At 44.4% G+C, this 14,323-nt stretch overlaps 1 protein-coding gene across 1 annotated transcript in view; it reads right to left on the bottom strand.

Annotated features, from left to right (window-relative positions):
- The window catches only part of aoc2 (amine oxidase copper containing 2), a 105,471-nt gene extending 101,810 nt beyond the window's left edge, over positions 1–3,661 (bottom strand). Inside the window, exon 1 of the mRNA XM_012858012.3 lies at positions 2,031–3,661. Within this exon, the coding sequence (XP_012713466.3) occupies positions 2,031–3,603 (1,573 nt within the window). The 5' untranslated portion in view covers positions 3,604–3,661. The remainder of the gene's footprint in view (positions 1–2,030) is intronic.
- Between the last annotated feature and the right edge of the window lie 10,662 nt (positions 3,662–14,323).

The raw sequence follows: 14,323 nt of genomic DNA, 5'->3' as shown, positions 1-14,323 counted from the left end.
AGCACTGAGGCACAGAAACACTACAGAATTAATAAGAACAATACTTATTGTGATGATCTCAGCACTGGCTCTGATCTTTCCTCCAGGTGTGCTGAAAGATCAGCAGGTGTGCTGATCTTTCAGCACACCTGCTCATTCTCCACCCTGCCTGCAATTAGTCCTCATCAGTTTCACCTGTTTTCACCTCCTTATAATCCCCGTGCAGATCAGAAGCCAGTGCCAGATTGTCTCAAGCCACCCGTACGAGCATTCCAGCGTTTCCTTATTCTGCCTGTCTGTGTCTGACCTGATTCTGCCCTTTGTTACCGAGACTGCCTGTTCCCTGTTCTGATTCTGCCTGGAGCGTTGACCCCTGCCTTCGAGTACCGGATTCTGCCTTGCCCCTGTGATTATTCTTAGCCTGCCTGTTATCGAACCTGGACTTGACCTGGACTTCGCCTTACGGATTCCCCTCTCTGTGCTGCCGCTGGATAACTGCCTCTCTGTGATCAGACCCGGACCCCTCTGGATAACGCCCCTGGATATCCCTGAACGGATTGTCTGCCCACCTGTAGCCGCTCTACAGCTTCAGCCCTGGAGCCCCGTTCCAGAGTTAAACCCCAAGCTTCGGAGTCCCACTACCAGGTTAGTGATCCAGCCTCCCTCATTCTTGCCCAACACCACCAGCTGATCACTAAGCTGTTGTCTCTGCTACAGGGTGGTTTCTCTAAGCGAGCAGCGAGCTCCGAGTGCCTGCGTCGGTGTATTCTTTAATAAACTTGTTTGAAACGTCACTGACCTGCCTGGTTGAAATCTGGATCCAGTTTCCTGTACATTACACTTATAAACAGATTAATTGCTGTTTCAGACTGCATCTGGAAAGCAGATCTATTGTCTGATTCAACGTGCAGCAGTGACTGGTTCTGAATATAGGCTTTAGAGCTGCCAGCCACTCTCCCCTCTTACCGGTACTGTGTTACAACTTAAATTCTTTTAACGGTACACAGTACCAGACTGCACTTGCTTATATTAATCCCTGCATAAACTGCTATTTAAGCAAACATGAATTCAAGCTAGTAGCCATGCAGACTGATGCAAAAACATTTTGTTAGCAAATGTTAATGGTGACTTTTTATTATTACTATTTGCTATCAAACTTAGTAGAAGCCTTGTTTTGATGTCAAAAAAGGCCTAAATATATAGGGCCAAATCAATTAGAATTAAAACTCAGTTTTACACAACTACAAACACTTTAGCATAATCATTTGGGCTATTTAAAAGGACTATTATGATACCAGCAAGCTGTCCTGCCCCACAAATCTCTTTGATAAATATCACAATACAAAGACATACAAACGTACCTTTATCTCTTTTCTTCGGCTCCTCTCTTTCTTTTTCTTTTTGTTCTCTGCCCCAAAAGGATATGTACTTTTTTATGACAAGTTTTTGACAACAAGCCAAACGAGTTTGGATGTGCATTGTACGGCAGGAAGTCCATATCATTGGTGCAGTGTATTACTATGTCGCTGCCACTGGGGAGGGGGGGCTTAACCATTTTTACATAATCAAAGTTATATAATTGTAAAAAATACAGAACTGTATGATAACATTTTGCGTTTTTGGCACTATAATCGTAAAAACGTTGATTGCTTATGACTTGGGCCGGAACTGATCAACATAATCTTGCAGAATATGGTTTTTAACTAACTAGAAATTTAAGTGGAATGCCATTAAAACATTTAATAATAATAAAAATAATAATTGTCATAGTAAATATTTTACTTGTTTTAAAACATCAAGCAGATGACCCTGATGATAATAAATGTTTTGAGAAATAATCTTTTTCTACCGGTAAATGGTCTTGGATCATTTGACTTAAGAGCAAATAGATTTCAAGTGTAATGCTTTTCCATGTTTTTAGCCTGTAAATAACTGGATAATGGAGCACTAATTCCCCGGAACAGAGCTGATTGTTCTTAGTGTGTAGCTACTCAGTAGCCTATCAGACAGAGATTTATCCAAAAACCATGTTATAATATGCTGCTTCTTACCTGCCACATCCAGATCCACTTTGAAGTTGATGAAGTGCGTGTGAATGTTGCCGAGGACATTTTCTGCCACTTGGTGTCCGTACTTCAGATTACCCCCAACCAGGTAAGAAGATGAAATGTACCCAGTGGCATGCACTTTGGCTTCAACTGATCCACTTTGATAAAAGATGAAATCCCACATGTAGTCATAGTTTCCTATAGCTGTGATTGTTCTGAACACTAAAGCGCTGTTCACCATCCCTCCATAGTTGTTGTGGAAAAAATCAGCAAAGTGTCTTCTTAGGGGTTGGCCCGTGTTGTGCTCAAAGATGCAGATTGAGTTCCTAAACTTGACTGGGACCGGGACATCAATGTAACGGTATGTGTCGACATAGTCGGCGTTATAGGGACAATCTACACCACGAACTAGTTCATGTGCGAAGCGGCCGATTCCGATACTTGAGTCCAAAAACTTCGTGAGAATCATCCCTGGTGTCACTGAACCATATACCGACATTGCCTCCTGCACGCTTATTTCATATGCGATTCTTTCACCCTTAAATCTCACATCAAACACTCTCATGCCTGTGAGAGAGCTAAGTCCAAAGGCGAAGCTCCAGTCCATGTACAGGACGTGATTGTTATTGATATCGTAGCGCTTCCCCTCTACATAAAACTGCAGGGGAGGGATCTGCAGCGGCTTTATTCTAGGTTTAAGAGAGCCATAGTCAGGAGCTTCTTTGTAGACTATTTTTTCCACATTCCCGTTATCATATTCCATCTTAAGTTCTTCCACCGTGTTAAAATATTTACCGTTATAAAACAGCTTCTCCACTTTCCACTGAGATGCGTTTGTGCTCTCGTGGTTCAGCAGCACCTCGAAGCCCACTGGGTGAATATACATTCCGTTCATACCTCTAAAAAAGGAAACCCAAGTCTTTCGGTCCCCTGAACGAACACCGCGAGGCATTTGCTCGAACGCGTTTAAGTGTTTCCCCCCACCCACACCGAAGCTTTCTTTTAGGAGTTTCTCTAACTGAGAGAAAACCTGTGCCTCAAAAAAATTAAATATCAAAGCATACTCTCCAATGGTAACCAGGCGCTTAGTGATCGGCAAATCCATGTTGTACCTCTCCTTAGTTACGTCTCTGTGGTATGTCGGATTGGGAAGAGGCCCCACCACATACTCCTTGATGAAGCCTTTCGAGCCATAAAAGACCACGGCTGTTGCTTCTCTTATTGGCTTTTGGCCTTTCCCGTCTAAGTAAGTCAACGCCTCCGATTTCTTTGGTAGTGAGAGATCAATTAGAAATAAAAAATTCTCCGACGGCTGAGTGGTCTGCTTGGTGGAGATATTCTGGTCCCTTTGCATGAGCATGTACTGCTGGACTTGCAAGTACTCCTGTTGAGTAAGATCAGCAAACACAAGGCTGTGGTTATCGTGTTTACCCTTCAGTACGCGGACACGCTGAACCGAACATCTTCGCACCCTGCCTGAGTAGATGCCGACGAGGACGATGTTGAGAAGGATCGAGACGAGTCCAAAAAGAATGAGCACCCATTTCACGAGAGAGTTCATTATTTGCTCTACCATTACGAACAGTAAACGGAGAAGAGGGGAATCAATTCTGAAGAGGGGTGGGATGGCTAAATTTTGGAGGAAAGAGGCGTGGCTCCAAAATATTCCCATCCCTCTTCACATAGACCTAATACCCTCAGGGCGGTCCTAGCCTATTTGGCGCCCCGGGCAACTCATCCCTCCCGGAGCCCCCGATAATGCAGCTCACTGGTGGATTATGTTTTTTTTTTTTTTTTTTTTCCTCAGAACAGGCTTGTGGGCACCACATGTGGTCCTAGGGGGCTACCTGGCGCTGGTGACCCCTGCTATAAACAAATGCAGCAAGACAAACATTATGCAAGTTATAAGTATAAAAATACAAAAAACTAGAAATACATACAAATAAAGAAATTAATACTTTAAACAAAACATAAAGACAAAAATAAACATTAATACTATGTAGGTTAAAAGTATAAAACACAAATACAAAAAAAAAAAACAGTATAAATAAATGTCATGGTTTTTAAGTGTTTAGCCCACATGCAGATACAGACGGGAGACAGAGATGAATTTAATATGTTTATTAAAGGCTCGGACAATGGGAAAGACACAACGTGTGGCTCGAGCGAGGTCTGAACGTCAGTGCTGGAACGACTATGGAAAAAGAAAGAGGAACAAAAAGTTACGAGAGATCAAACCAGGGGAAAATTCCAGAAGCTCCGCCGCTTACCATTTAGTCGAGAAGACCTATCCAGGGAGAGTAATGACGAGGGATCTCTGTGACCGTAACTCATTGATGGTAACAGGTGGCTGAGTGACTGGAGGGCTGACAGATGGTAATGCTGGCCAGTGTTGGTGAGTAACGGATTACTTAGACTTAGACTTAGACTTTCTTTATTGTCATTTTGTATACACAGAGTGCATACAGAACGAAATTTTGTTTTCACACAGCTCAGAAATATTGCAGTAACTCTACAGGATACCTTGCAGTGAATTACAGTACAGGATAAGGTGCAGTGATCAATCGCAGTCACTTACAGGATAAATTTCAATTTACTTCCGGATAAAGTGCAGCAGTGAACAGTAGGCAGTTGAAATGTAAACAATGTAAACCAAATGTAGACAAATATGCAGTAGGGTGCAGCAGTGATTTAAAAGTAGACAGTTGCATTGTACACAGTTTTGCAGTACGTTTCCGGTTAAGGTGCAGCATCAATTTTGCAGGATACGATACAATGTGCAAATGTGCAAATCAGCGAATCTAGTGTGGTACACTTTTATACTTCAGCAGTTCAACAGTCTGATGGCAGCAGGGAAAAAGCTTTTGCAGAACCTAGGGGACCTGCAGCGGATGCTGCGGAACCTCTTTCCAGAGGGCAGCAGGGAGAATAGTCTATGGTGGGGGTGTGAGGGGTCCCTGATGATGTTACGGGCTCGAGACACACAGCGCTGCGATGAAATGTCTTTAATGGAGGGAAGAGGAGCCCCGATGATCCCTTCTGCTGTCCTCACCACTCTCCTCACGTTCTTCCAGTCGGAGGCACTGCAGCCTCCACACCACACAGAGAGACAGCTGGTCAGAATACTCTCTATGGTGCTTCTGTAGAAGGTCGTGAGGATGGGCGGGGGCAGGCGGGCTCTCCTCATCCTCCGCAGAAAGTACAGTCGCTTCTGTGCCCTCTTCACCAGTGACGTGGTGTTCACAGTCCAGGTGAGGTTGTCCGTGATGTGCACCCCCAGGAACTTGGTGCTGCTGACCACCTCCACCGCTGAGTTGTTGATGAGCAGTGGAGCATGGTGAGGCCGGTTTTTCCTGAAGTCGACGATGATCTCCTTCGTCTTCTCCACGTTCAGGATCAGGCTGTTGTCTCTGCACCAGCCCACCAGCTGCTCCACCTCCCCTCTGTAGTCCTGGTCGTTGTCGTCTCTGATCAGGCCCACCACCGTTGTGTCGTCTGCAAACTTCACGATGTGATTGGTGGTGAACCTGGGGACGCAGTCGTGTGTTATCAGGGTGAACAGCAGGGGGCTCAGGACGCAGCCCTGAGGGGAGCCCGTGCTGAGGGTGATGACATCAGAGGTGTTCTGTCCGACCCGGACTGACTGAGGTCTGTTGGTGAGGAAGTCTAGCAGCCAGTTTCGTAGGGGTGTGTTGAAGCCCAGATGCTCCAGTTTTCCCACCAGATGTTGTGGGATGATGGTGTTGAACGCTGAACTGAAGTGCAGGAACAGCATCCGCACGTGCGTGTTCTTCTCCTCCAGGTGTGCCAGGCTCAGGTGAAGAGCAGAGGAGATGGCGTCCTCAGTGGAGCGGTTCTGCCGGTAGGCAAACTGGAACGGGTCGAGTGTTGATGGGAGACTGGAGACGATGTGTTCCTTTACCAGCCTTTCAAAGCACTTCATCATGATGGGAGTCAGTGCAACAGGCCGGTAGTCGTTGAAACAGGTGACTTGAGGTTTCTTTGGCACCGGAATGATGGAGGCAGACTTGAAGCATGCTGGCACTGTGGCTTGGTCCAGCGAGGTGTTAAAAATGTCTGTGAGTACACCAGCCAGCTGACCTGCACACTCCTTGAGCACCCGCCCAGGTATGTTGTCGGGGCCTGGGGCCTTCCGCGGGTTGACTCTCCTTAGAGTCTTCCACACGTCGGCGGTGTCAAGGCAGAGGACCTCCTCTTCCTGATGGGGAACAGCTTTCACTGCTGGAGTGCTGTTTAGTGCCTCAAACCTCCCAAAGAAGTTATTTAGTCCATTGAGGAAGTCAGCATCAACTTCACCCACCGGGGGGGAGGGCGTGTTGTATTCAGTGATCGCCCGGATGCCTTTCCACATGCTCCTGGTGTTGCTGGCGTCATGGAAAAGCTCCTGGATTTTCTGACTGTGGTTCCGCTTTGCTAGCCTGATGGCACGGTTCAGGTTGGCTCTCGCTGTCCTCAGTGCCTCCTTGTCTCCAGACTCGAAGGCTGAGTTCCGTGCTTTTAGCGCTTGACGGACCTCCGCAGTAATCCAGGGTCGTTGGTTGGCTCGGGTGATGATGGTCTTGGTGGTGCTGACGTCCTCAATGCATTTGTTGATGTAGGCTGACACAGTCATGGCGTACTCATCAATGTTGATCTTGTCCTCATAAGTTGCAGCAGCTTTGAGCATGTTCCAGTCAGAGCACTCAAAACAGTCCTGGAGCGCCTCCATTGCTCCCTCAGTCCACACCCTCACCTGCCTCGCTGTTGGTTTTGCTCTGATCAGCAGGGGCCTGTATGCTGGGAATAGCATCACGGAAAGGTGATCTGAACAGCCCAGGTGGGGGCGGGGGACTGCTCTGAATGCTCCTTTAATGTTTGTGTAGACTAAGTCTAGAGTGTTCTCTCCCCGAGTTGCAAAATCCACGTGTTGGTAAAAATGAGGGAGAACAGTTTTCATATTTGCCTGGTTAAAATCCCCAGCAATGATGAAAACACCCTCTGTGTGTGCAGATTGCAGCTCAGAGATAGTCCGATAGAGTACACCCATAGCATCTTTAGTATTAGCGCTGGGAGGAACATAAACCGCTGCGATGATAACAACAGTGAACTCTCTAGGCAGATAGAAAGGTCTGCAGCTAATAATCATAAGCTCAATGTCCGGAGAGCAGAGACTTGTGACTAATCTAGCATTTTTACACCAGGTGTTATTGGTGTAAACGCAGAGTCCGCCTCCTCGGGACTTACCGCAGAGTTACATTACATGTTAATTACATGTAACGACGTTACGTAATTTAATTACAAAAAAAGAGTAACTGTAATTCGTTACAGTTACAATGAGAAAATATGTAATTCAGTTACAGTTACTTGCGAAAATATTAAGAATTACAAATTTAGTTACATTTTTTTAAAAATATAAAGAAAAACCTTAGCGAAATATGTAATGATATTTTTATTGCTTCGCGCCCTGTATCGCCGTTTCCCGCTACGGCTCCTTGTGTCTATCACTCTGATGATCCATCCTGTGCTGGTGGAGCCTTCTGAAAGAACAGCAAGCGAGCGGACGTTTCACGGTTTTATTTCAGCTCAAGTAGCGCATCAAAAATGACAGCCTTCAAGCTTGTTGACAGCCACCTCTTGTTATTCACACACAATAAACCGTGAGAGCCGACGTGTGTTGTGAAACTGCAAAACTTTTTCTTAAGCAGAAAATCAAACGCACGTCTACACAGCTCAGCGTTCACAGTGTTGCGTTCGTGAGCATCGGAAAGCTATGGTGCATTCAGGAGCATGGGACATTTCAGTTTTGCAACGAAAAAGGCAGAAAACGGAACAGAACTTAACTCATACAATAATGTATTTATCCAGAAACAGTGTGGGCTTTCTTACAATACTGAATGCTCTATAATTGTATTTCTGTTATTTTTGATTATGCACATCTGCTAGCTTTTTATTCTAAAAAATCTATAATATTACAGCAGCAAATTATCAAAGTTTTTCAAAGCCTGTTTAAAAGTTCCAAATGGGGCTTCAGATCATACAGCAACAATTGTGCTGTCACTGTTTTACAGGGCAGAATTTGCATTTCCTGACTCTTGTCCTTTAACTACTGATGGATATACAGGAATAGAGTCATACAAGTGTCAATTCCCAATTCCGCTTTTTTAAGGTTCACATTCAGTTCTTAAAAATTAAATGTTGAACATGGGTCAATACTCATTAAAAGCTTAAAGTAATCAAAAAGTAATCAAAGTAATTAGCTACATTACTTTTTAAAAGTAATCGAAAAAGTTACACTACAATTACATTTTAAACAAAGTAACTTGTAACTGTAACGAATTACATTTTTAAAGTAACTTACCCAACACTGATGCTGGCGAGGGATCCGGAGCGCACCCCAGTTGACGGCAGGAGCAGATGGAAGAACCGGAGTATTGAGGGTGAACCAGGTGAATCCAGGGAAGGGGTATCTGACACCTGGCTTGGTACCACCAAGAGTGTATGAGGGGAGCTGCCAGAGCAAAATCTGAGCGGCGGGGATTCTGAGGAGCTGGTTCCTTGAGCACGACGTCAAGGCAGGTGAGTAAATCCAAACACGACAAACTGAAGAACACCAAGAGAGACAGAAATTATTCCAAAAACAGGATTTCCAAGAACTCACAAATACAAGGAACAGGGGACAGATCAGAGGCCTAGGCATACCACGACTGGGTTAACACTCTGGCGTCTTCCATCTGTCTGAGCACTCCTTAAGAAGCCAGTGAAAGCCGCTCCTGACGAGCCACAGGTATGGGCCACACCCCCCGGTCAACCAGAACCACCTGTGGAGCAGAGTTAGAGCACGGAAACCACAGAGAACCCTGACAATAAATACCACAAAAGAATAGATAAAATAAAAAATAAAGAATTTCTAAATTGCATCAATACAAAAAACATTTGTGGAATTATGTGTACAATGGGACTTTGATAAAGACATAAATCTCACTTGCCCAACGGGAGGAAGGTCTAAAGTTTTTTCTACAACAATTTACAGTTCCAAAATGTGATTCATAATTTTGGAAAAAGATGTATAGCACAACTGTCATGTAAAGTCATATACATCATTAAATAAGTGACTACTAACTACACTGTTGCTATTTCAAAAGAGAAATATGGATTAAACTGTAGCTGCACAGTTGTGCAGTAGCCCTGTTGCCATGCAGCAAGAAGGTAATGGGTTCAAGTCCTGCCCTTGCTCTGGGTCTTTCTGCATGGAGTTTGCATGTTCTCCTTATGCATGCACGGGTTCTCGGCGGGTACTACAGCTTCCTCCCACATTCCAAAAAAACATGACTGTTAGGTTAATTGGCCTCTCTAAATTCTCCTTAGATGTGAATGTGTGCGAGAATGCTTGTTTGTCCTGTTTGTCTTTGTGTTTCCATGCGATAGACTGGCGACCTGTCCAGGGTGTACCCCGCCTCTCGCCCATTGACAGCTGGAGATAGGGACCAGCATCCCTCTCGACCCCACAAAGGATAGGCGTGTTAGAAAATCGATGAATGGATGGATGGATTAAACTGTACTGAGGTCTCAAAATGAGCAAAATTAATTGAAAAGTAGGAGAGGCTAACCTCTCCTATTGCCCAATGGATCAAACATGAGAAAGAAACCCAATAAATCTGCATAGATTTACAGCTTCGCTGCTCGGGCCTAATAATAATTAACACTACAGATACAATAGGCCTTCGCAGCGCTTCGCTGCTCGAGCCTAAAAAACTGTTGGAATCAAATGTAGGAAATTTTAGACAAAACAAAATATAGGAAAATGGAAACTAAAAGCAAATATTAATCTAGTGTTTCTTCTCCTTGCTAGCTCATTGATGAATTGATGTGAATCTTTAATCGCTCAATAAATGAAAAATATGAGTGAGCCTTTATTTGTAATTGTTTGTATAAAAAATTAATTACATTAAGCTTATATAAAATGATTTTCTAGTGTGTTGGTTTATGCTAATTTATCAGTTTATTTAAAATGTATCAAAGTCAGGTTGTATGCATCACAAAAAAATATGTTGCTGCTAATAGGTGTTGAGTGTTTGTGCCCCACTTAACTTATGCCGGAGACGCCACTCGACACTACAGCGAAAACAGAAAGCAGCAGAGTAAGGCAAAAAGCGCAGTAGAGGCGGTGTGTGTGTGTGTGTGTGTGTGTGTGTGTGTGTGTGTGTGTGTGCCGATGTGTTTTAGTGTAATCATGTGTGTGCACATGTGTGTATTAGTATGTAAACTGTGGCAGATATCTCTAGCAGCCAGAGTCTGATTGTGATGATGTTATCAGTCAGTCCAGTAACTTTGTTCCAGGTAACAAATGTCACAGAGCGTCTTGGTTACATGACATCCAGGAGAAATTAAGATTGCAGGGAAGCCAGTTTGGGCAGGCAGACTGTTGTTTTTCGGTCTGCCTTAATGTCTCACTGTTACATCTCAATGGCGTTTCCAAACAGCCAAAATTGTGGTCATTGTGCCAGGGTCCAGCTTCCAGCTTTCTCCCAGATCGTTCCCATTCAGCTAACAAGTTCAGAAGCCGCAGCTAGCCTGCAGTTCTGCTAATGCAGCATTTCAGTCTGAGTGCTGGTAGTGGACATATCCCTCACATAGTTCAGGAAGCCTTGACATGGGCCGAAACGACTGACGTTGTTTTCAGAATTTTTTGATACTCCAGGGAACTGCCAGGTCCAAAAAACAGAAATCCTGTTATCATAAATAAAATTTTTAACTAGGGCTGGGCAACGATTAAAATATTTAATCGTGATTAATTGCCCTGATTAATCGCGATTAATCGCATTGTATTTACAAACTCCAAGAATGAATTCAAAAGTAGTGTAAAGAGCACTTTTATTTTAATGTTCTGCTGCCATATGAACAAAAGTGTTGTAACATTTGTAGCACTTATTTTATACTGGATATTTTCAACCCATCTATTGAATTTAGTGCACTAGTTGATCTTTTCTTCATAAGAGAACAGCAAGCACTGCAGCCAAAACATGGCCTTTTTTGACCTGCTGTATATTAGCCAGTCCCTAAACTTGATGTATCATGAAACTGTTGACCTTTTGGGTTTTGTGGTTTTTATTTTATTATTACAATTAAATAATAATAATAATAATAATAATAATAATAATAATAATAATAATAATAATGTTATGTTCAGTGTTTTTTCGCTAATCCACCTCTTATATATTTCAATCCTTATGTAATTTTGTCTGTGTTGTGTGCACCTGCCTGTTGCTTTAATCCTATAAATTTCCCCGTCGTGGGATAAAAAAAGGATTAGCTAATGTTATCTTATCCTAAATAACACTTTTTAATATATGTACTGGGTTCTTTCAAGGTCTTAATTACATGTTATGTGTGGGCTCCAGTAACATCCATCCATCCATCCATCCATCCATCCACTGATCTACCTGGATGTTCCCTGGAGGACTGAAACGCCTCAGTCAGAGACGTCTGTGGGTCTGTCGGGGCAGTGAGAGAAGTTTCGTCTCCTCTCTCCGTTTCTGGGGCTCGACGTTTTCATGTTTTTTCACGTGCTTAGATAAATTTGTTTTGTTTCCACTGAAATGAACCGGCGATTTACAAAACATACAGCTTGATTTCATTTACGGTATTAAAATAAAGCCAAACGGTGCTACTTCCCCTGTTCATGTTTTTTCGCTGCTGCGGTCTCTCTCAGCTGTTTGTTTGTTAAGTTTGTGTGAGAGCTGAGTGGGCGGGCCAGGCTGAGCCTGCGTGCTGATTGGCTGGCGCCGCTGAGCCATGTACGAGAGGGGAGGGGGAGCGGGAGAGTGCTGCCGTGACAGCGCGCTGCAGTCAGCGCACCTGCTGACTGACACTGACTGAAAGCATGTGAGCAACATGCGTTAATGCGCGATAAAATAAATATCGCCGTTAATAGTCTAATGAATTAACGCGAAATTAACGCGTTAACTTGCCCAGCCCTATTTTTAACACATCTTCAACATCCTCGACTGATAAAAAATGGACAAACACAATTTCCTCCTCCCACTGTGTGTCCACCTGTATATGCCCTGCCAGGCACAGGGGCTCTCCTTCGCCCAGTCTTCTCGTTGAGAAAATTTGAGCAATTGCTTTGAGAATCCAGCTGACAAGATCCATAATTTACAATTTGGAAGATATGTAAAAAGAGGCTGCAAAAAAGACTGATAGAAGCAGGAAGGAAAACAGGGGAGGAAGAGGGGAAGATAGAGGATAGAAAGAAAAGTGTCCGCCTTCACCGAAAAGCACATGTGACACATACAGGAGATGGTTTTGTGCACTGGACATCAATCCCGGTGAAACCCCATGTGAACTGTATGTGAGATTAAAAGACCTCTTCAACAAATGGGTAATAACAGAGCCTTCAATAGTCAAGGACATCTCACAACTACTCATTTTGGAACAATTCCTGTGGATGATGAAACTAGAAATGGAAGAATGGATCCGTGAGAGGGACCCCAAGTCTGCTGAAGATGCTGCCCGCCTTGCAGAGGTTTTCCTGTTAGCCAGCAATTTCAAACAGTCTTTTTCTAAGCCTGGTAGTGCTAGAACACATAATAAGCCTTCCTTTTTGCAAACCCAGGCTGGACACTCGCTGTTATCTGTGCAATGAACTTGGTCACACACAGTATACATGTTCTTCTACCAGACAGTCTACACCCACTGCAAATTGCAGGACAGCCTGCACTGCACTCAGCTCTGACTCATCTGCAGCAGCACAACAACTATGTCAGGATGCTCTTCATGGACTTTAGCTCTGCATTCAACACCGTACTCCCTGACATGCTGGCTCTGAAGCTCCACAACATGGGACTATCCATACCATTCTGCTCCTGGATCAGAGACTTCTTCACCAACAGACCCCATGTGGTGAAGATAGTGAAACGTACATCTGCTCCACTGATCCTCAACAGAGGAACGCTGCAGGGCTGTGTCCTTAGCCCAGCCCTCTTCACCCAGAACTGTTCTGCTGTCACAAACAGTGGTGATGTTTGTGGATGACACTACTGTAGTGGGACTTATCTCCAACAATGATGAGTCTCACTACAGGGCTGAGGTCAGCAATCCCACACAGTGGTGCTCCAGGAACAACCTGACCCTGAACACCATTAAGACCAAGGAGGTAATAGACTACAGGAGGTCCTGTAATACTTACTGCTGGTGAACCAGATATTCAGCCAGACACAGAGTTACGTTTAAAAGGTTTATTGTGAAGATATGTAGTGGCGGGAGAGGCAGACACACAGAACCAGGCTAGGCAGATGAATCTTGGCTGAAGGTGCAGGCAGGCAGGGATGAGCAGGAGACCAGAAGATGCAGGCAGTGACAGACCAGAACAGGCGTTGTGAACTGGGGAACCACTAGAACGGGCTGAGCAAGCGGCTGGAACTCACGGAGAAACAGGCAGAAATGCAGCATGCAGACACAGGCGACCTTAACAGAGGAGTTCAACTGGCTGAGCCTACATGAACTGGTAGAGCAAGGGCATATCACACTGCACGATATGACATGAGAAGAGCAGTGAGACAATCTAGCAGGGATGAGTTGGCTGAGGCAGGTATATGTAGGCTGGTGAACAGGTGACCAGAGTTAAATCTAATTACTGGCAGCAGGAGAAGTTGATGTGGGCTAATTGATTGGGGCCAAGCTAACAGGATAGTGGCTGAGAAGTGAAAGCTGGTCCAAGAAAAGTCCAAAATAAAACAAACAAAAACCTAAACCATGACAGGTCAAGAAGGACTGAACATGCTCCTCTCTACATACAGGGGGAGGTGATGGTGAACATGGACAGCATTAAGTTCCTGGGCATTCACATCTCCTCCGACCACTCTTGGACTGTGAACAACCTCCCACCTGGTAAAGAACGCCCAACAACAGCTCTTCTTCCTCAGGAAACATCAAGGTCTGGACTTTTTACTAAACTGCTAAATAACTTATATAGAGCTACCATAGAGAGTGTTTTATGTATCAGCATAACTCTATGGTATGGTAACTGCACAGTGCAGGAGAGGAAGGACTTTGCACAGGTGGTGTGAATAGCGCAGGGGATTGTGGAATGCCATGTACAGGATCTAGACTCAATTTATGCAGAATAAGTCCATAAGAGGGCCAGACACATCTCCACTGATCCCACTCACCCAGGCAATGCGCTGTTTGCCCCTCTCCCATCAGGTAAACTTCAGAATCCTCAAAGCCAAAACAAATAAACTTAGAAACTGCTTTTTCCCTAGAGATGTGAGGGCAACCGACCCCTGATGGGAGAG

Source organism: Fundulus heteroclitus, unplaced genomic scaffold (assembly GCF_011125445.2).
Source record: "Fundulus heteroclitus isolate FHET01 unplaced genomic scaffold, MU-UCD_Fhet_4.1 scaffold_139, whole genome shotgun sequence".
Taxonomy (NCBI): domain Eukaryota; kingdom Metazoa; phylum Chordata; class Actinopteri; order Cyprinodontiformes; family Fundulidae; genus Fundulus; species Fundulus heteroclitus.
The sequence above is the reverse complement of the archived record's forward strand: the minus strand, read 5'-3'. Positions and strand labels throughout refer to the sequence as shown.